The 19,244-nt window shown below is 35.1% G+C and overlaps 1 protein-coding gene across 2 annotated transcripts in view; it reads right to left on the bottom strand.

Annotated features, from left to right (window-relative positions):
* Window positions 1–19,244, bottom strand: part of zfat (zinc finger and AT hook domain containing) — a 55,437-nt gene that overhangs the window by 28,796 nt on the left and 7,397 nt on the right. For both annotated transcript variants that reach the window (XM_088601849.1, XM_088601850.1), the window contains exons 6-7: window positions 15,388–16,874; window positions 12,861–13,093 (exon numbers count right to left, since the gene is read on the bottom strand). In XM_088601849.1, coding sequence (XP_088457975.1) covers window positions 12,861–13,093; window positions 15,388–16,874 — 1,720 coding nt within the window. The remainder of the gene's footprint in view (window positions 1–12,860; window positions 13,094–15,387; window positions 16,875–19,244) is intronic.

The following is a 19,244-nucleotide window of genomic DNA, read 5'->3' as shown; positions in this document are numbered from 1 at the left end:
TGTTTGTAGATAGCACTTCCAAAAAGCAGTGTGGCAAATGCATAGCATATTTGTTTTGGCTGATTTGTGACTAAAAGCTGAAACTTCCTTCACTTTGTATTTTTAGGCAATGATTTTTTTTTTAGATGGAGTTATATCTTGTTGGTAAAAACTAGCATACTTTATGTTGAGGTGCATTAAACCTAATCTGCCCATTCTTCTACCTGCATGTTTAGCATAAGTTAGCATAACATTCATGACAAGAATGTTTTTGTTACGCTTACTCAATCTATTCATAAATAAAATCTATAAATAAATAAAAGTTTAAATTAAAAATCACAGTTAAGTTTTAGTTAAAAATAACATTTCATAAACTGGATTCTAAAACTGCTCCATTTAATGTAAACTTTAAAAAATACTTAAACCCATAAATGTTCAAAACAAGCCTTCTTTATCCCATTAAATAAATCATAAAAATGCCCCGACAAGCACTCCAAAGGTGTGCATTTTGACAGTCCTTCTGAAGTCTTAGATATCATACAAGATTCTGAGCCACATTTCTGCCAGGAATTTTAAAAAGAAGCCACAAAAATAATCAGTTTCCAAATTATACAGTATGTATAACTCTTTTTAAACTTAACATATGTTACTACCTGAATTTAATTTGATCTGGCAATAGGTGTGGTACAAGCAAGTATCTTAAACACAACATGTGGTAATTCAAAACAGGATGCTACAAAGCCAAAGGCCGGTTCCGTTTTTCTCTGTTTTGCTGATTGATGGGTTTGCAAATCACAAGAGCATAGTGTCATGAGCAGATTCTTTGAAACAGCCAACGTTAGATAACTAAATGTAGAATAATAAGAGTAAAATTGAATTTATATGCATTTAGAAACACTGACATGGCTGTCAAATTCAGCAATGAAAAGTGACTGAAGAGATTTTACTGTTTAAGGAAACATTAAATTTAGACTCTAATTACATCTTTTTAATTTTTAAAGCATTCAGCCTATTTCTCCAAGGTCAATAAAATAAAAGCATATCCATAAAATAGCAAGAAGTATTGCTTCTATTTTCTTAACTTATAGGTCTGATGTCATAAATGATACACATCTGAAATAAAACAATAATATATGTAAATTTGGTCATTCAATATAAATTCTGCCCTATTGCTTATTTTTTCTGCCTCCTTATTTCTATACTATAAAATTCTGTAATTTCCTTTAATTTAAAGGTCACACTGTTCATATGTCTGGAGTGACTGATTTGGGGACATTCCGACATGTAAAACATACTAGAAAACAAAAAATTAATTTCACAATACTCACAAAAAAATTATATTAATACTGTATGTGACCAATAATGTATCCGTTTTGTTAAAACTGTACTATACATACAGCACAGGTTTTAATATAGTTTCGACAGTTGAACTGGACACTGACCCATAAGCTGCTGGTACAAAAAGACATGACCAGCCATGCCCCCAAAAGAAGCACAAACCCTGATTTTGCATTATTTTTTGTGGCAGGGTGAATAGTGCAGAAAATATACTTCATTAAAATACCAACAAAAATAATATGAACAGAACTGAAACACTTCAGATGGAATGTATTTAAAAGCATGAAAGTAAATCTTTTCAGAAGCACACCAGCTAATAGAACATTCTTTGCTTTCACACTAACTACAATACAACCAGGAAACAACAAACAGAACCAAAACATTAGAAATAGTAAACCTGAGATCATCTGAGCTTTCCAGAGTGTTGCATTTTTAGTTAGAAAGCTTTTTTTTTTCCATATTATGCTCTCTAATGCACTCACTAAATCTTGTAAATGTATTACTTTAACCATTTTCTGTGGAAGCTGGCATGAATAGAAAGCTGTTCTATTATTAAAGACTTCTGGGAAATACAGGTTCTTTAATCATTTTAAGCAAACATTTGCTAAGGATGTTTCAGTTGCAAACACTTTTAAAAATATATTTTTAAGTCTTTAATGTGTACATATCTACCACAGAACACAAAGATGTTTTGACAAGACTCTAATATGTTAATAATCAGATGGTACAAAAGTTATTGAAAGCTTCACAGGTGCCTCATCAACCTACATGTCGTTTTTGTTTAAATGCAGCTTCCCCTTGTACTCTAAAACAGTTTCTGGGATTGAACACTGGAGATGTGCAACACCCAGGCCTACTTCTGCAATTGAGTGTCACTAAATAGTTAAGCAATAGTGTGAAAGAGGGGTTAGAAGACTACTGGAAGGTTGTGGTTTAAATCCCACTGCTGTTGAGTTAGATATTTCAAATGGGAACACATGTTATTCAAATAAATTGATAACATTTTCCGAAATCCGCCTCTCTTTAAATGGTGATTCACATCACCGGAACATCACACTGTATTAAAAAGTATTTCTTTACCTCTGATTCTTTGATGATTTTTACCATTATGAACAATAATAATTATAAACACTGGGACTGTCTAAAAGCTTGGTGCTTGGAAGAACTGGCTCCATAGTAAAACACTATCACTGTGGAGAGATGTATGACTTCAATTCTGGAATTAAATGACCTAACTCCCAATAAAGAACAAAAGCAATTTTCAGATCCATGATGTCTCACATTAAAAGCTGTTCCCTGATCCAAATACGTCCATTGTGATTTCACTTAAAAATGTGGTCTCTAAGGGCACAATTAAACAAAAAGCTTGATTTCCTTTACGTTTTAAATGTATTTTGTTTTCTAGAGAAACATGATTGATCAGGTAAGAGGATGAGGGTTATATTTAACAAGTACGTATACAAATATAAGTGCAATACTTATTATAATTTAAAGTCAGAACAATTCCTCTTCAAAATGAAGATCTTTGACCAGCATGGTCTAACTTTTAGATTAACTGGAGAAGCCCGAGCCAAGTGCACCAAGATATGGTCCCATTCACAGATGAAAGATATAGCATCAAGTAACTCAAGTTCAAGGGAAGACTGTCCTAAGGACAGTAAAGGGCTGTCCTATGCTGGCAAGTAAAAACAAATGCAAACTAAGTCCTTTTAACACTGAGAAGAAGTGGTGCTTCTTCATATGAAGGTTTGTACGAGCTGGCATGTTGTCCAAGCAGATAGACTAGATCATTAAAAAAACAGCTGGATCAATTTCTCACATCAATTACATCCTATTACACAAGCTTATATTTAGAAAGACTCAAATGTATACTAACATACAATATTTTGCAAACTTTCATTCACTCTTTGATAGGAGAAAAATACTTCTGCATAACAATGCAAGGACAAATAAAGTTCCATAACTCAAGGTATAAATGGATCATGTTGTGGCATCCTCTTGGAAAAATACACATTTTATCCAGTCAACCGATCCCCCTCAGCCTCAGCAGAAATGGTAGAGCTTCTCTTGACAAGCCGATAGTTGAAAACTTAATTTTATAACAGCATAATAAATCAAAGGCCCAGGCACAGGCCATAAATTCAAATAGCCCTGGAATGGAAACTGTTGAATACCAAACAAAAGGAAAATGAATTTTCCCCTTACTCTGACAGAATGGCTCGAATTATAGTGCATTAGAAAGGGTATGCAGTTTTTCAATGCCCTTGATCTTTTTTTTCTCCTTAAGCTGGAAACATTTTGTGGGTTGGGTTATCATTCCAGACATCTACAGTGGTCTGCTAGCCTCTCCTTTCCAATATATAACTTGTTGCTTGTTATGGTGATCTCATATCCCTTTAATGCACCACGGTAGGTGAATCATCCTGCTATGAAAACTACTTGATTCAGCAGCTGGGTGTAACTAATAGTCCAGACTTAACACAGCTATTTCTTAGCAATAAAATAACGGTTTTGAAAAATCCTAAATGAATAAAAGTCACATAAGTTAATAATATTGTTTCTAAATCATGTAGATTTTACTGGCTTTTTTTATTTAAAAGACTTACTCAAGGGGTTTGTCTGGTGTGTGGTGTATTGATCAACTACTGTATATCAGTATAGTATATATACTGTGTATATGTGACCATAGAGGTGACACTATAATGATACAGCGGCCATGGTAGTAAGAAACACAAAACACGAATGACGTACATAGTCTACAATCACACATGTCCAGGTGGTACCTTAAAACCAGTCAAAAAGTCTTAGAACAGATATCTGACTCTTTTCCAGAAGAATGTTACACACAACATGTAGTCCAACACCTCCTTGGGGAAAGCAAGGAGAAATGGCCAGCAGCCATATCACCCTGCAACTCACCACTGGCAACAGTACCTGGATGGGAGGTCTCCTGGGAAAAACTAAGGTTGCTGCTGGAAGAGGTGTTAGTGGGGCCAGCAGGGGACACTCACCCTGCGGTCCATGTGGGTCCTAATGCCCCAGTATAGTGACGGAGACACTATACTGTAAAACAGGCGCTGTCCTTTGGATGAGACGTAAAACCGAGGTCCTGACTCTCTGTGGTCATTAAAAATCCTAGGGCCTTTCTCGAAAAGAGTAGGGGTGTAACCCCGGCATCCTGGCCAAATTTCCCATTGGCCCTTACCAATCATAGCCTCCTAATAATCCCCATCTATGAATTGGCTTCATTACTCTGCTCTCCTCTCAACTGATAGCTGATGTGTGGTGAGTGTTCTGGCGCACTATGGCTGCCGTCGCATCATCCAGGTGAATGCTGCACATTGGTAGTGGTGGAGGGGAGTCCCCATTACCTGTAAAGCGCTTTGAGTGGAGTGTCCAGAAAAGTGCTATATAAGTGTAAGCAATTATTATTATTAAATTAGACAAAAAGTGGTGTTTTGGTACAAACATGAACATTCTTCCTGACAACAGAAAATTTAGCTGCTTTTGAAACAAAAAAGAGAGTGTAAAAAGACAAACAAGATGTCTTAAAAGGAATCCCAGAGAGAAATGTTCTCATCTAAAAATAAAATTGCATAATTATGATAAAGAGTAAATATTCCAGTTTGGGGTAACAGTACTGCATACAAGTCCTGCAGATTATTATTGTATTATCTATGTTGCAAAAAAATCTTTCTACTTCCTCTGTCTTATGGCTACTTCCCAGGAGCCACATATTATAACATAGGGTGTTATTATGTTACATATGAACAAAAAATAATTGGAAGCTATTTGACCTACAAATGTGATGTTCAAACAGTTTACTACAGCAGTCAAACCAATTTATAACTACCCATAACTCCAAAAATAGGTATTACCATATAAAAATACTCCAAAACACTTGGAATTGCCAAGAATTGGCAGGGTAATTAATGATAAAATCCATTCCAAATCCTCAAACATCCTTTCCTTTGAGGAACATTGGTCAGCTGTTTCAATTTAATTTGAAGGTTAACCACAGATACATTTCCACTGAGGGAACAAAGAATTTCACCCACATAAAAAAAAACAAAGTCCTCCATTTTGCACGTATAACTACTCCCTCTTGTCTCCACCAAGACCAATTAATTTTCAGCATGCTCCAGTTTCCTCCAGAGAACAATTGATCCTGTTTTGACAAAAAAAATGGACCCTAGACCATATTAAGAACTACGTGGCTTAAAGGACAACTACCTATGACGATTCTTAACCTAGTTCTGAACAAGAAATGATTTTAATGTCTGGTTAATGCCCTCTCTTCACTGACTGCAACACAATTATTATTCTGTAGTGGTGACTGCAAGTAGTACAATTAATGAAGTATTATAAACTATGTATAATATTAATGCTGTAGTACTGTGATATGCATAATGTGGGACTCCTACTCTCCTGACTAAGGCGTGGTGCCTCAAGGACTATGAGAACTTTTCATTATTAGTGGCTTTATTGTCATTGCATTCATATTTGGGTTTGGATTTGTTTTAGGTTTTTATTCATTCACATGGCATATTGATAGCACTCATGTATAGAAGGGAGTCCATTATCATACATGTTAGATCTATTTATTTTGTATGCATATGCATCTTCTTCTGTATATCTGATTAGATATACAGAAGAATATGCATGACCAGAATGCATGACCAGAATGCCTTATCATTTGTCTTATCTTTTTATTCTTCTTAGATAATTTATATATATATATAAATGTAAGGATTAATCAAACTTAAACTGCAGTTTTATTGTGTTTTATCATTATTTCAGGTAAAATGTAAAATCAAAATTAAATGATTAAGCATGTGTATAGGATTTTACATATATATATTTAAATTGGCATTCTGAATAAAAATCAGATTCCAATATCTTTCCTTACCCTAAATCATGATGGATTTACCAAACCTTGATGTACTTTATTACACCATATGAGGAGGGGATTTATCTTAATTACACAGCAGCTTTGTCAAACGTGGTTTTAAAGTTAATCATTGTGTTCTGAATTATGGTAATTAAATGAAATCTTGTAACAAAAATCTGCATACAAAAACGTAACTCATGGGATTCCCACCAAGGTAGTTTACAACAGGATTGGTGCCACCAGGAGAAGGGTTATGATCTAATGAACTGGTCAACTCCTGGTCAACCAGTGACTAAGCAACTTTTCAGGTGTCAGAAGGCATGCAATGATGTCAGTGAGGGACAACGGAGTCACACTTCTCACTAAGATAAAAGATATCTAAACTGTGAGATGTTCATAAGTCTGCCGCCGTGGACCAGTACAAAATTATATTTATCATCATTCAAATGGAACCTGGTGACAAGATTTTTAAATGAAAAAAAAAACAGCACCTTGAGATCTCACCAGGACACATCAACACTTATTTTGTTCATGTTGACGGAAATGTATCAGCAAATTAGTAAGAATTTTCACAGCTTCTGGTTTAGCACTTTTCTTTGACCTTCAGTAAAGCCAAGCAGAAAACTGACTGTTAAATCACCTGTGTTTTTTTTTTATCTGTACTTGTTTTTTTTAACAAAGTCACCAGTCTATTTTACCTTACCAGTAATTTTTGATTAAATTCATTTTCATTTCAGAGAATCCCACTTCTACATAACACCTTCAGAGAAATGGAGGATGTGGTTTGGCCAAAACTTTCAGTCAGAATAATAATTTATGCTGCCTTAGATGAGCAGGAGCTTCTCAGAATAGAACAAAATCAGGGATAAAAAAAACAAACCAGAAAACCTCAAATGTCAAATCAATGTGTAAAAGATAATCTGAAATAAAAAGCCTTAACCCATTTACAGATCAACAATTACACAAGAAACAGGAGTGAGAAAAAATGGCAAACTATTTTTTTTTAAAGTGATGACTTAAATAGGGAACAAACTTACTCCATTTAAAATGTTAATGTAGTTTTGCACTAAATTACCTACAGTTCAACAGAAGCAGTGCACCATAAAGATAATCAAATGAAAGAAATACTGGGTTGCAGGACAGAAAAACTCCCAAGGCAACCATTGATGGAATCCACTTCACCTGTACTTCAGTTATTTATTTAGGAACTTAATTACTACAATTTTCTTATGATCAGTAATATGTTTCTGAATTAACTTTAAATGTGCATCAAGGCAGAGATAACTCATTACATTTGAAGAGAAAACAATTTCCCTTGAGTCTGTTTAGCTTTGTATGCTTGACCAAATGCATGAAATGCCAGAGGCAAAAGTAGCATAGATGGCAAGGAAGTTATATCTCACCACGTTCTTAACAACAGGTAATAAATACATACAGGCATTTGACAATAAGTAATGTAAATTATTTGTTATAGCAAATTTCCATTAAAATTCTTAATAGACTCAACGACATAGTGACATATTTGGATTAAAGTAGTCCAATGTCTATATTTGTAGCAATACTGTGTTTGCACGTGTCATTGTTTCTGTCATTATAGTACAATGGACAATTAATTTCATACTTTATGGCTATGAATTAAGAAAGTTAAATCATAGCTGGAGGCCAACTTTAAATACCAGCAGTGCTGCTTCAGAGTCTTAGGAAGATGTCTGTATTATTTCTCTGTAATGCAGAACAAAATTCAGACCATGGTTTAAAAAAAAAAGGGTGACCTTCATTTATAACAAAGAAGCTGATTCAAATATAATATATTACAAGGCTCAGGGTTTTTGTTATGGAATAACATAAACTGGAACAACTGTCACCAAACCAGAAACATTATAATCAAACAAAATCTCTGTGGAAAGAATATGGTGATAGTGAAACAGTACTTCAGTAAACAGTAAAATAAATAGGGGGAAAGTTTTAAAAAAATAAAAAAATATTTTTAAAGTAGAATAGTTATCAATTAGGAAACAAAGTCCTCTAGTAAGAAAGCCAGGCCTGCCTTTACAAGGACAATATGACATTAGCAAAGACTTGAAGACACCTACCAATACTCTTTTCAGAATTTATGACTTATCCATAAATATAATTCTAATGTCTTGATGAACAGCTTCAGGAAAAGCCAAGCCTCAGACTTCTGTTTTTAAGACTTTACAAATTCAGCCAAATGATTTTTTTTCATGTTTTCCCCACTACACTTACCTTTGTGGTGTGGGCTCCAATCTTTGCCTGTTAAATGTGCTTGTTTCCCTGGCTCAACATAAACTATTTTAACTGTAATTCTATCTTTTTTTTTTGTTGTGCCAGTAGCATAGATTGTGACGAGATTAAAAATGTCATGGTTGTTCTAAAGAATTTCTGATGAAAGCCAATATGACAAAACCAATAAAGAACACAGAAATTTGTCTCTATATGTTGATGAAATTCATCTCAGGTTGTGTAACAAGCTCCAGTACTCAAATGGAGTACAAAGTAAATTCTATCTTGGGAAATAAGAAGACCCTAAAAACAAACCTGCAGAACCTAAAAACATCTGCAGTTCCTGACCTCCTTGTACCACAAGACCATCCCACAATACAGTACTATGCACACTGTAATATGTGCAATACTATACTATAAATGTGCTACATGTACTGTATATATGTGCTGTACATATTACTATACCATACTGTGCTATTTACACAGTACTATGCTCAGTACATAGTACAGGAGCTCTTGTGCCTTTTTCTTCCAAAGCATGTAACTACACTACTTACAGAAGTCAATTGATTTGATCTACGTCTCTCACGTATGACTAATCTGTGATGACTAATCCAAAACAACTGTAACTTGTTAAAAAAAAGAGACATTATAATTTATTCCAAGCCACTTAAAAACATGCAGATATTTCTTTCCAATTTCAATCTTACATCATTGAGAATGTAAAAATGCGAACAACACAAACTACATTAATGTAAAAGTAAACAACATTGTCAAAGTCAACCGGCAAGACGGAGGCCATTCTGGAAGCATTGGATATCAAGTAAAATAGAAATAGAAATGTTCTCACATCTGGACAGGATAATGAACCAAGGGACAATTCAGAAAAGTCAATAAAAACCCATCCAGCATATCTAGGAGATGTGAAGAGCCCACAAACCAACTCAACCCATGTGCGACAGTGAGTAACTGCCAAGCCACTGTTCTCCTATCTAACCACAATATTATTTAATAATATTTAGGTACCTCATGCAAAATTCTGTATAACACATAAGTACTTTAACACTTAAAAATGTGAATGCAATATAAAAACAATTATATGAAAGCAGGGATAGTGCTTTTGATGCATTTCATACAAGTAGTTTTATCAGAAGATACATATTCCTAAGAAAAATTTAAAACATTCACTGTTTCATTTGGAGCACACAAAAATTGGTACTTTTGATTTCCTTATGTCAGAAATAAAATTATTTAAATCACAGGAACATGATCTTCACTGGTTTTAAGTGCTAATTTGTAAACAGTATGGCTATTGTATAAATTTTACATTTTAAAAAAGTGCACGAATGCTTTCTATAAATGTTTAGATGAAAATATAAGTCATCCACTTGTCCTTCCAAAATATTATGCTAACACATACTGTGTATGTACTGTAAGAGCTATCACACTAAAAATGCTCCATATGGGAAATACCAAAGTCAATGTACTAGTAACCAAGAGTTCGCCTACCAAGTACCAAAGTGAGAGTAAAACTTTTTTCCCAGACATCAGCTAATCTTTCTTTGTATCTAAGAGACCACATTCTAGATGTCCATGAAAAGGACTACAAGTGTAGAAAACAAGCAGGTCATCACTATAAAATGGAGAAATTATTAACTTCAGTATATGAGGAGAAGCGGAACCGACTGCCAGTACAGTATATGAAGTACTCAGGCCTTCCTATGGTATCTTAGGTTGTGAAAATACAAAATGATGCATACACATTTTTTCACAACTTGTAAATTCAAGTGAAGACCTCTAAGGGTAAAATATGTTCCTGTAAATGTCAGCAAAAACTAAAATGTAAAAAATGAAATATGTTGTTTGCAGATATCTTCAGACCTGTGGACTTAATGTTGGCAGGAAGCATTTTTGTTAACAATTGCAGTCTTAAGTCTTTTTGAGTAAGCCTCCACCTACTTTTGAACAACAGCTTAGTATGGTTTTTGTCCATTCTTCTTGGCAGTTTTGCTCAAGCTTTCTCGAGTCGCTTAGGGAATACTCATGGACAGCAGTTTTTAAGGTATTTCCATAGATTTTCAATAAGATTCAAGTCAAGACTTTGATTGGACCCTTCAAGAATATTCACCTTCTTAAACCTATTCAATTCACAGTATTTGTGGCTTTGAGCTTTTAATAACTGTCTTGTGGAAAGGTGAATTTTCTCCTTAACTTTAAAGTTTTCAGCAGAGACTGATTTTCCTCAAGAATTAGCCTGTTCTTTGCTCCATCTCTTACTCCTTCAGTCCTAACAATCTTTCCATTATTTTGTGAGTAGCACCACCATATTGTGATGCTACCACCATCACGCTTATTGATGGTGATGACTGGGCAAAGTGCTGTGTTGGCAACACTGCGCCAGATAACACTGCCCAATTACACTAAAAAGTTTCACTTGCACACAGGCAGAGGCAACTCAGTTAACTGTGTTGTTTATTAAGGTCATTTTCGGAACTCTAAATTAATATAGGTTTGCCACTGCAAAGGGATTGAACAGCTATGCAATCATGATTTTTCTAAGAGTCTTTCATACTAATGATCTATTCATTTGTTTCTTTTTTTTATTTTGCTTAGAATGCATGGAATACATTGTGGAGATTACAAATATGAATTCCTACTTTAAAATGTAATGACTGCAAGCTTTAAAGCAACAAATTATGAAATTATATGCAAGAGTTGGAATACTTTTGCAAGGCACTGTAAATATAGAAATCAGAGACCGAAACATCCGAGCAAACAAAAATTCAAAATATATAGTCAACATAAAATAGACATTACATACAAGGTGCTATTAAACAAATCTCTCATTGTTTTTGAGATTCCAGGACATACACTGCATCTCTTTCGATCTTAAAGGTCAGATAACGTCTTTGCTTTTTTTGAAAATTGAAAATTTAATCCCACAATTCCGATTAAAAAAAAATCTCCTTGCTGAATAATTTAATCACAGGCAAAACTCAGAATCGCAGCTTTGCTTCTGACTGTACTTGCCTCTTTATAACCTCAGCTGCTTCCTTTTTAGATTTTGTTTTGCATTTTTTACTTATCTTCTAATTAAAATGCCCATTCCAACCACGTAAACTGCATATTTAAATAACTCAGATCTACATGACTTCTGCTGTTGTGCTTTGAAAAATATCCAAAATTCCCTCCAGCATTTAAACACATTTTTACTTTCATCAACTAACCCCAATGCACAGACACAAATCTCTAAACAACAATATCAAACTAAATTCACTTGACTGTTTTAAGGAACCCACAATAAGTACATTCTTGAAAAAAATCAAAAGACCTATGTTATTATTTTACAATCTTATAAAATGGTGTTTACAGATGTCTAATAAAAAATGAGGGATGTGAAGATTTATAAGCATCAAGTTTGAAATGTTTTTTTCTACTACTATTATTATTCTATTACTATTATTTTTTTCTATGGATTACATACCTCAATTATCAAGGAAAAAAAATATTTTAACAACTATATGATGAATTTCCACAATATTTCCAGCACTTAAGACAGTATTTTTTAATTTCAATCTTGTCTCCATTTACCTTTCATCAGCACAGAATATTATTTAATCATTTTATCATGCTGAAACAAACTATAAATTTGAGAATGTTAAATACTGTGTAGGAGCCTATTGAACAACATGGTGGCAAGATGTCAACAGAAACAGAAAGAAATATGTTGGAAATACTTTAGTCCGCTTGTTAAAGAAGCTTTCCTGATAGCACAGTCAACGTTGCGAAAAACGTTTTTAGTAAAACAACAAGAAAAAGTGCCCAACACCTTTTCATTAGAACCCATATTAATTAAACATGGTTGGTGCATACCTTGTTTCCCTGAAAATAAATGTGGTCATTATTTCTTGATTAAGTGCCACATTACTGTCCTTATTCTGAGTATATATGACATACTCCAGCTGGATGGCTTCATCACATCATCAGGTCCCTCCCCTGTCAGAACTCTTTTTAGAAAATTCTAACATGATAGAACATGCCATTTCTATGAAAAAATAATGGTGATGATGACTGAAATTGACTTGTAAGGGTACTGACAACATTAATTTTTTAATAAAAATTATAAACTGATGTTGAAAAAACTCAAGGAGGGTGCCCACATTGCCACTAGAGAATGGTTCTCCATCGATGGTCCATCAATAAAACTGTGAAGGACACCTCAAGCTCAAAGATATGAAGGGCTAGTTACAAACAAATGAGTCAACCCTCTTGAACATACAATGCTGTCACACCTTAAGGACACGACGCAACACAACACTTCCTTTAACAGATCATACAGCTTCAGGGAGTGCTAGTAGATTAAAAAAAGACACGACAACAATCAAACAAATGTAAAAATAAAGCTCACCATGTCGGTGTGTATCTTTAGATGTGCCTGTAGCTTGTACTTGTCGGGTGTGCTATACTCACACCCCTCTGTGGGACACTTGAGGAGGATATTGCTGTGTTTCTGAATCACATGTCGTTTCAGGCAGTTCTTGGTGATGGAAGAGTAGTTACACTGGGAGCAGTAATGTAGATGCTCACGGGTGTGAGTGCGAATGTGCATGTTATAATGCACCTGATACCAGAATAATTTACCTGCAAGGTAACAAAAAAAGCAGAGCAAAGCAAATCTTATTTATTATTTGAAACGTTATTTTCAATCCAAGCTATACCGAACTTCTTTCAGAGTAATAGGAATCAAATATTTTATTTTACCGTCTCACACTGCAGTGTTTAAAGGAGTCATTAAAAACACAATTAGTCCCAAGAATGTAATTAACCATTGGAGAAGAAAATATCTAAAGAGAAACTGAAGTAATAAAAACAACATAAAATCTTTTTTGAGCTTTCCAAACAATAACTAAGATATGTGCAGGCTGGAAAAAATACTTTTTCAGATGAATGAAACATTAAAAGCATTTTAAAACCATTTCTGTTCAAAATGATTTGCAAGATTAGATAAGGAAAATTGTTACACCTCCCTTAAGATAAGAAAGCTAGGAAAGTGCCCTAAAATTAATAGCATTTCTGTTAAAGTATCATTAATTTAAAAACATTCTGAGAGATTTGCTATTTAATTTCAATTCGCTTATAAATAATAAGGTCTTCCACAATAAGCAACTTAAATCAAGGACTTTATTCAACTTTATGATTAAAAAAGAGAATTTGAAAAATCTGAAAGACCTACAGAATATCATATAGGTTTGAGTGGCAGTCTGGCTCTTTTGAAATGCAGAAAGATCTTAAACATGGCCCGGCCACTCTCATGAGAAAAAAAAAATACAGTGATGTGAAAGTAAAGAGAAATGAGACTGACAGGACAAGTTTGTTACACGGGTACAGAGAATTGGATCTGGCCCTTCATCAAGGGAAATGTGAAGCCAAGCAAATATTGCATGGGCAGTAATTTTCAACCCTCTGCAGATTTTAGAATTATATGTACTTACAGCAAACTGCTGGAGACATGAACATTTGAGTTACTTTCAAGCTTCAATATTCATCCTGATTTACTGTATATATATACAAACTAGCAATGATGCCATGACCACATCCTCAGCATATTTCAAGCTCAATAATGGAGACAGTTGTAAACCAAAACCAATAATTGAGAAGATGGAGCTGCAATTCTTCTTGCCAGGAGAAGATGTAATGACAGATTTAGTGAAACCTTTAATAAAATGGAATCTGGAGCAAAATGGGACCATAATAGGTAAAATTATATACACTGGCAATGACAATAAAGTAAAAACTAAAGAAAAAAAACATTAAATGAAGGGAAGTTATATAATGTGAGGTAGGCAGGCTTTGCACAGAACTCCTAAACCCAAAATAATTAACATAGCAATTTCTATTCCAGTGGCCTTCAATAAGTGCACTTTAGGTCCCACAAAATGGCAGAAGATGCATAAAGCAAAACAAGATGAAGCAGGAAAACTCTCCAGTGTATTTCTCAATCAGCTGATAACTTTCCTGCCCACAGGGCAGGAGGTGACAGACTCAACAGATTGCTTAGAGGCAAACGGAGATCTACACTGTCATTCCACTCCCTAATGGGACATAGAATATTTTGCTACAAAATGTACCACTTTATACAGTAAGTACACTACACACCTGGCTAAATTAGCAAAATGTAAGGAATGAATAAAAAAACCTCATCAACCAGAACACTCATTCATGTTATCATTGTGAAACCAAATGCCCCCATTATGACATTTTGGTTGAATAATAAAGCCAAATAAAGTTTTTTTAAGTAAACAAAATCCCTAATTTACAAATCTCAATACAATGTGTAACAAACTGAAAAGTTACAACACGGCAAAGAGTACAAGAGTATTTTAGTTGGTAATGTCAAGATCATCATTATCTAATGCAAATCTGAAAAAATCGGTCAGCGTTATGAAACTGATACTGTAAATATATGTAGAAACGTTTAACATCTACAGTAAATATAATTTTCTTTAGCCTTTAATTACAATAAACATGATTTTAAACATTTACAATTTCTCAGTGAACAAAAAAAAATAATGCTAAGGAACTTTAATATTAACGTACCTGTTTCTTCTCAAATCACAGAATCACCGCCAAAGCCATTGTAAGTAATACAGTCACTGAAACCAAAAACCTGGCTTATGCTGAAGGAGCAATGTTTTCTAACACTATGTGCTTTAAAAAGTAGTCTTAGGACACCCGCCATCTTACTTTAATTGCTAATGAATGCTATACTGTCTTGGGCAGCACATTAAAATATGAATAATGGGGAAAATAAATTTTATACCTCAAGGATTCTAATACAGAATGTTGCCTTGCATCACATTCAACATAAATCTACAGATCAGTACTCATATTTGGTTTAAGTTCAACCTAAATTTTATATTAAACAAAAATCTTACCACAGTATTCACACTCCAGATCTCCATAAACCTTCCTTATCTTTTCAAAGACTTCCATGTTCAGTTGTCTCTTTTGCATGCTGTCCACAATCTGCTTGAAAGCTGTCCTTTCTTCTTTAGCGTTTGATGTTAAGTTTGTCTCTGCAAGTTCTCCATTTGGCAAAATTTCATCCTGCCCTGTGATTTCCACATTTTCAGGTGTTCCTTCACGTGCTTTGTCAGTATTTTGCTTGGGTGATGATGACTCTTCCTGTAAAACAACATGATGCTCAGCCGGCTGCTGACTGTAAGATAATTCTTCTTTGCTTGTTGGGGTGCTTGTTTCCAAAGGCACTGGTAGGAGAACATGAGTTGTGCTCCCAACAGCACAAGAGCTTTCGACCATGTGCTGGTTACATTCCTCTTGCAACAGCTTCTCGTTGGCTGGTTCAGAAATTGTGTCCTGCTTCACACTTTCGCTATTAGGCTCTGGCAAATTAGGCTGCACTGGACCTTCAACTAAATGTATCACTTTAGTCTCCTGTATCTGACTATTCTGTGTTGAGCAGACCTCTTGAGAAAAGCTTGCCATCGTTTCTGCAAACCCAGTTTCCTGCACCAAAAGATGACCTTCTACGGCTAAGCCTTCGTCTGTTTGAGGTGCTGCGACTACTTCAGCTGTTCCAAGCTCTGGAACAAACCCGTCCTGGGTGTTCAAGAGAGACAGCTCCTCAGTCATCTGCAACTCTTCCTGTTTTAGTGTTTCCCGTTGGACATCGCTGCCGGGTTCTAGGAGACAGAAGCTCTGATTGATGGAATCACTGAAAACAGCCAACTCTTCCAAATCACTGTGGGCTTCTCGGATATGGACCTTCAACCTGACGGAGCTGACAAACTTGAGCAGGCAGATGGCACATATGTAGATGAAGGGATGCTTGCGAATGTGAACCTCCAGCGCTTGGTACTTGGTGGAGCCATGGTCACAGAGTTCGCAGCCAAAAGGCCTCTGGCTGCCATGAACCATCATGTGGCGGTCCCTGTCCAGCTCATTCTTAAACTTGCGGTCACAAATGTGACAATCGTAGAGCAGCTGCCGTTTGCCTTCTCTGGTTTGGAGACAAAGTTCGTCGTAGGAGTCTTTCACTTTCTTGTCCTCCATGTCATGGCTCACGCGGATGTGTTTCAGCAGGTTCTTGACGTCGGAGTACTTCTTTTTGCAGAAGTGGCAGTGTTGCTTGATCTTCTTGTGCACGCGCTCGACGTGCACTTTGAGGTGCCCCTTGCTGAGGCAGTTGAAGGCACAGTACTCGCAGCTGAACTTCTCCCCTGTGTGCTTCCGCAAGTGAACACTTAGATTGGCCTTGATCGCACTGGCATAGTCACAATGCTGACACTTGAAAGGCTTCTCATTTGTATGAATGCGCAAATGGGCTTGCAAGGAGTGCTTAAACTTAAACACCTTGTTGCAGTATTCACAGGTGAAGATTTTAAGCTGTGTTTGTCCCAGCCTGTGGAGGGTACAAATAACACAAATATGTTAACTGGATTTTTTTTTGTTAACCGAGATGAACATATACCCAATTAATTCTTATGAATTCACTGTAGTTGTCAGTGTTATTTTACACAAACAAAATTGTTGTTTCCATATTTCAAAATTTCCCTCTCCAGTAATTTCTAATTGAAGAGCTTTCTACAGTACATTAAAATGATTAAATGACTGCTTGAAAGGCATTTTAGAGAACACAAATATATGCTTCTTTTCAGTTACTTGAAATCACCAGCGCTGTTCAGGGGTTTGGAAACACCATATGCAGAAAGACTGAGGATGAGAAGCCTACTTCTTAATTGTAATCTCTTGATATCTCTGAATCCCTGAACAGATAATTGTCTCTCATTATTTCTTAAAAAAGCTGTACAATGGGGAAGTGTTTCTGTGATGCCTGATTAATCAGTTTAATATGTTCCAGACCCCAAAACTGTTACCCCAACTATTACTTTTTTTTAAATCAAAATGACAAAAAATGACAACAAAAAACAATAATAACTAGCATTCATACCGTGGTTTGTGTTTTTATAATAAAATAAAGAACATTACCTACCTAGCTAGACATCATTAATCATACCTAACCACTGGAAAGTAACCACTTTCATTTGCTTTTTGTGTAGTTACACACACACCCATAATTTTCATTTTCTTAACACCTTTAGGGTCCATGATAAAGCCTAAACCACAAATATTCTTACATGAAAAGTAAGAGCGCACAGGATAGCGAACAATGCACGAAGCAAGACGCAGTGATCTGTATCACGCATGCCTCTCCTGCTATTCCAGTCTCTGTGCTAGAGACTCACCCATACTATTTCATAGAATGTGATGCACACACACACAATATGAAACTGTTCCTCTTCACTCTACATTTTGGTGGAGGTTTTGAAAACTTTTCTTTACAGCACTTCTTCATGGTTTCGAAGTTGGATTGTGGGTAACAATTTCATACTTTGTAGTACTGAATGTTCATAATAAGAATATGTGTAAAAAGAGGTAAGGGGGTATTCCAGAATTTTTTAGAAAATCAATTAAAAACTGAAATTTTGGCTGGATAAGTGCCTACACCCCTTATAACAGCAATCCTAAATTAGTTCAGGTGTAACCAATCAGCTTACAAATGAGACACCAAGTTAACTGGTCTCCACCTTGGTTCAACTGTATTGATTCACAAGATTTCAGGATAAATTCACCAGTTCATTCCTCTGTGTAGTGCATTTCAAAGTAAAGTAACTCATAACCACCAAGGAGTTTCCAAAAACTTTGAAAGACACAGATCAGGGGATGAGTATATACAAATTTCAAAGGTAGAAACAAATTAAAGCATTAAAGTCACAGTGCAAATAAGTGGCAAAAGGTCTTGTGGTATGACAAAACTAAAATGTAACTTTCTGACTTAAATTCAAAGTATTATGTTTGGACTGAACCCTACACAACACATTACCAGAAAACAGCATCCCCATTGGGAAGCATGGTAGTAGCAACATCATGTTTTGAGGATGTTTCTCATTCACAGGTACTGGGACAGTATCCTTTTCAGGATAGAATGGAAAATGAATGGAGCAAACTACAGAAAAGTTATTTAGGAAAACATACTACCTTCTGCAAAAAAGCTGAAACTGAGATGGAAGTGCCCCTTAAAATTGCAGTGTATAGATGAGAGGGAAAACATCCCTCATTTAATTCCACATAAAATTGACAGAATGTGAAAAAGTTCAAGGTGGTGTAGATTTTCTTTAGGCACTGTTACTTTCTTCTTTAAAAACAAGCTAACATCCTATACTGTAATGATCTCTAAACACTGCAGGTAACTCACACACTGCCTAGTTCACCAGCTTCCCTGGTATAAGGGAGAACAAACTTAATAGCCATCATACTTATGATTTAGGGTACACATTAATATTTTAATACTTTTTAACAGGAAACAATGAGGGATGCAATTCATTTGCAAAGCAAGCATGAGAGGGGAAGAATAACCCTACCACAGCATACTATGTAATTTTTAAACCTTATGATAAGTGGTATAAAAGTATATTTTAAAACAATCAGAAATTAGTATATTTAATACATTTTCTAAGTTAACTGAGCAGTTACCATGCAGAACATCTACCAAATTGTATAGTTTTCCAGGTGGAATAATGAAATACTTCCTTGTAGACAAGTTCCTTATTAATTTTTACCATAAAGTATAAAACAGTAGACACATTTTCTATTCAGGGATGTAAGAATACTAGTGAATCAATGTAGTGCATTGAAGAACAGTTATTCTCATCCCCAGTGTCTCTGTATGTGCTCCTTCTAAAATGTATGAACAATACTGTGTATTCCACAC

The sequence above is a fragment of the Lepisosteus platostomus genome, chromosome 12 (genome assembly GCF_059453375.1).
Source record: "Lepisosteus platostomus isolate fLepPlt1 chromosome 12, fLepPlt1.hap1, whole genome shotgun sequence".
NCBI lineage: Eukaryota > Metazoa > Chordata > Actinopteri > Semionotiformes > Lepisosteidae > Lepisosteus > Lepisosteus platostomus.
The sequence above is the reverse complement of the archived record's forward strand: the minus strand, read 5'-3'. Positions and strand labels throughout refer to the sequence as shown.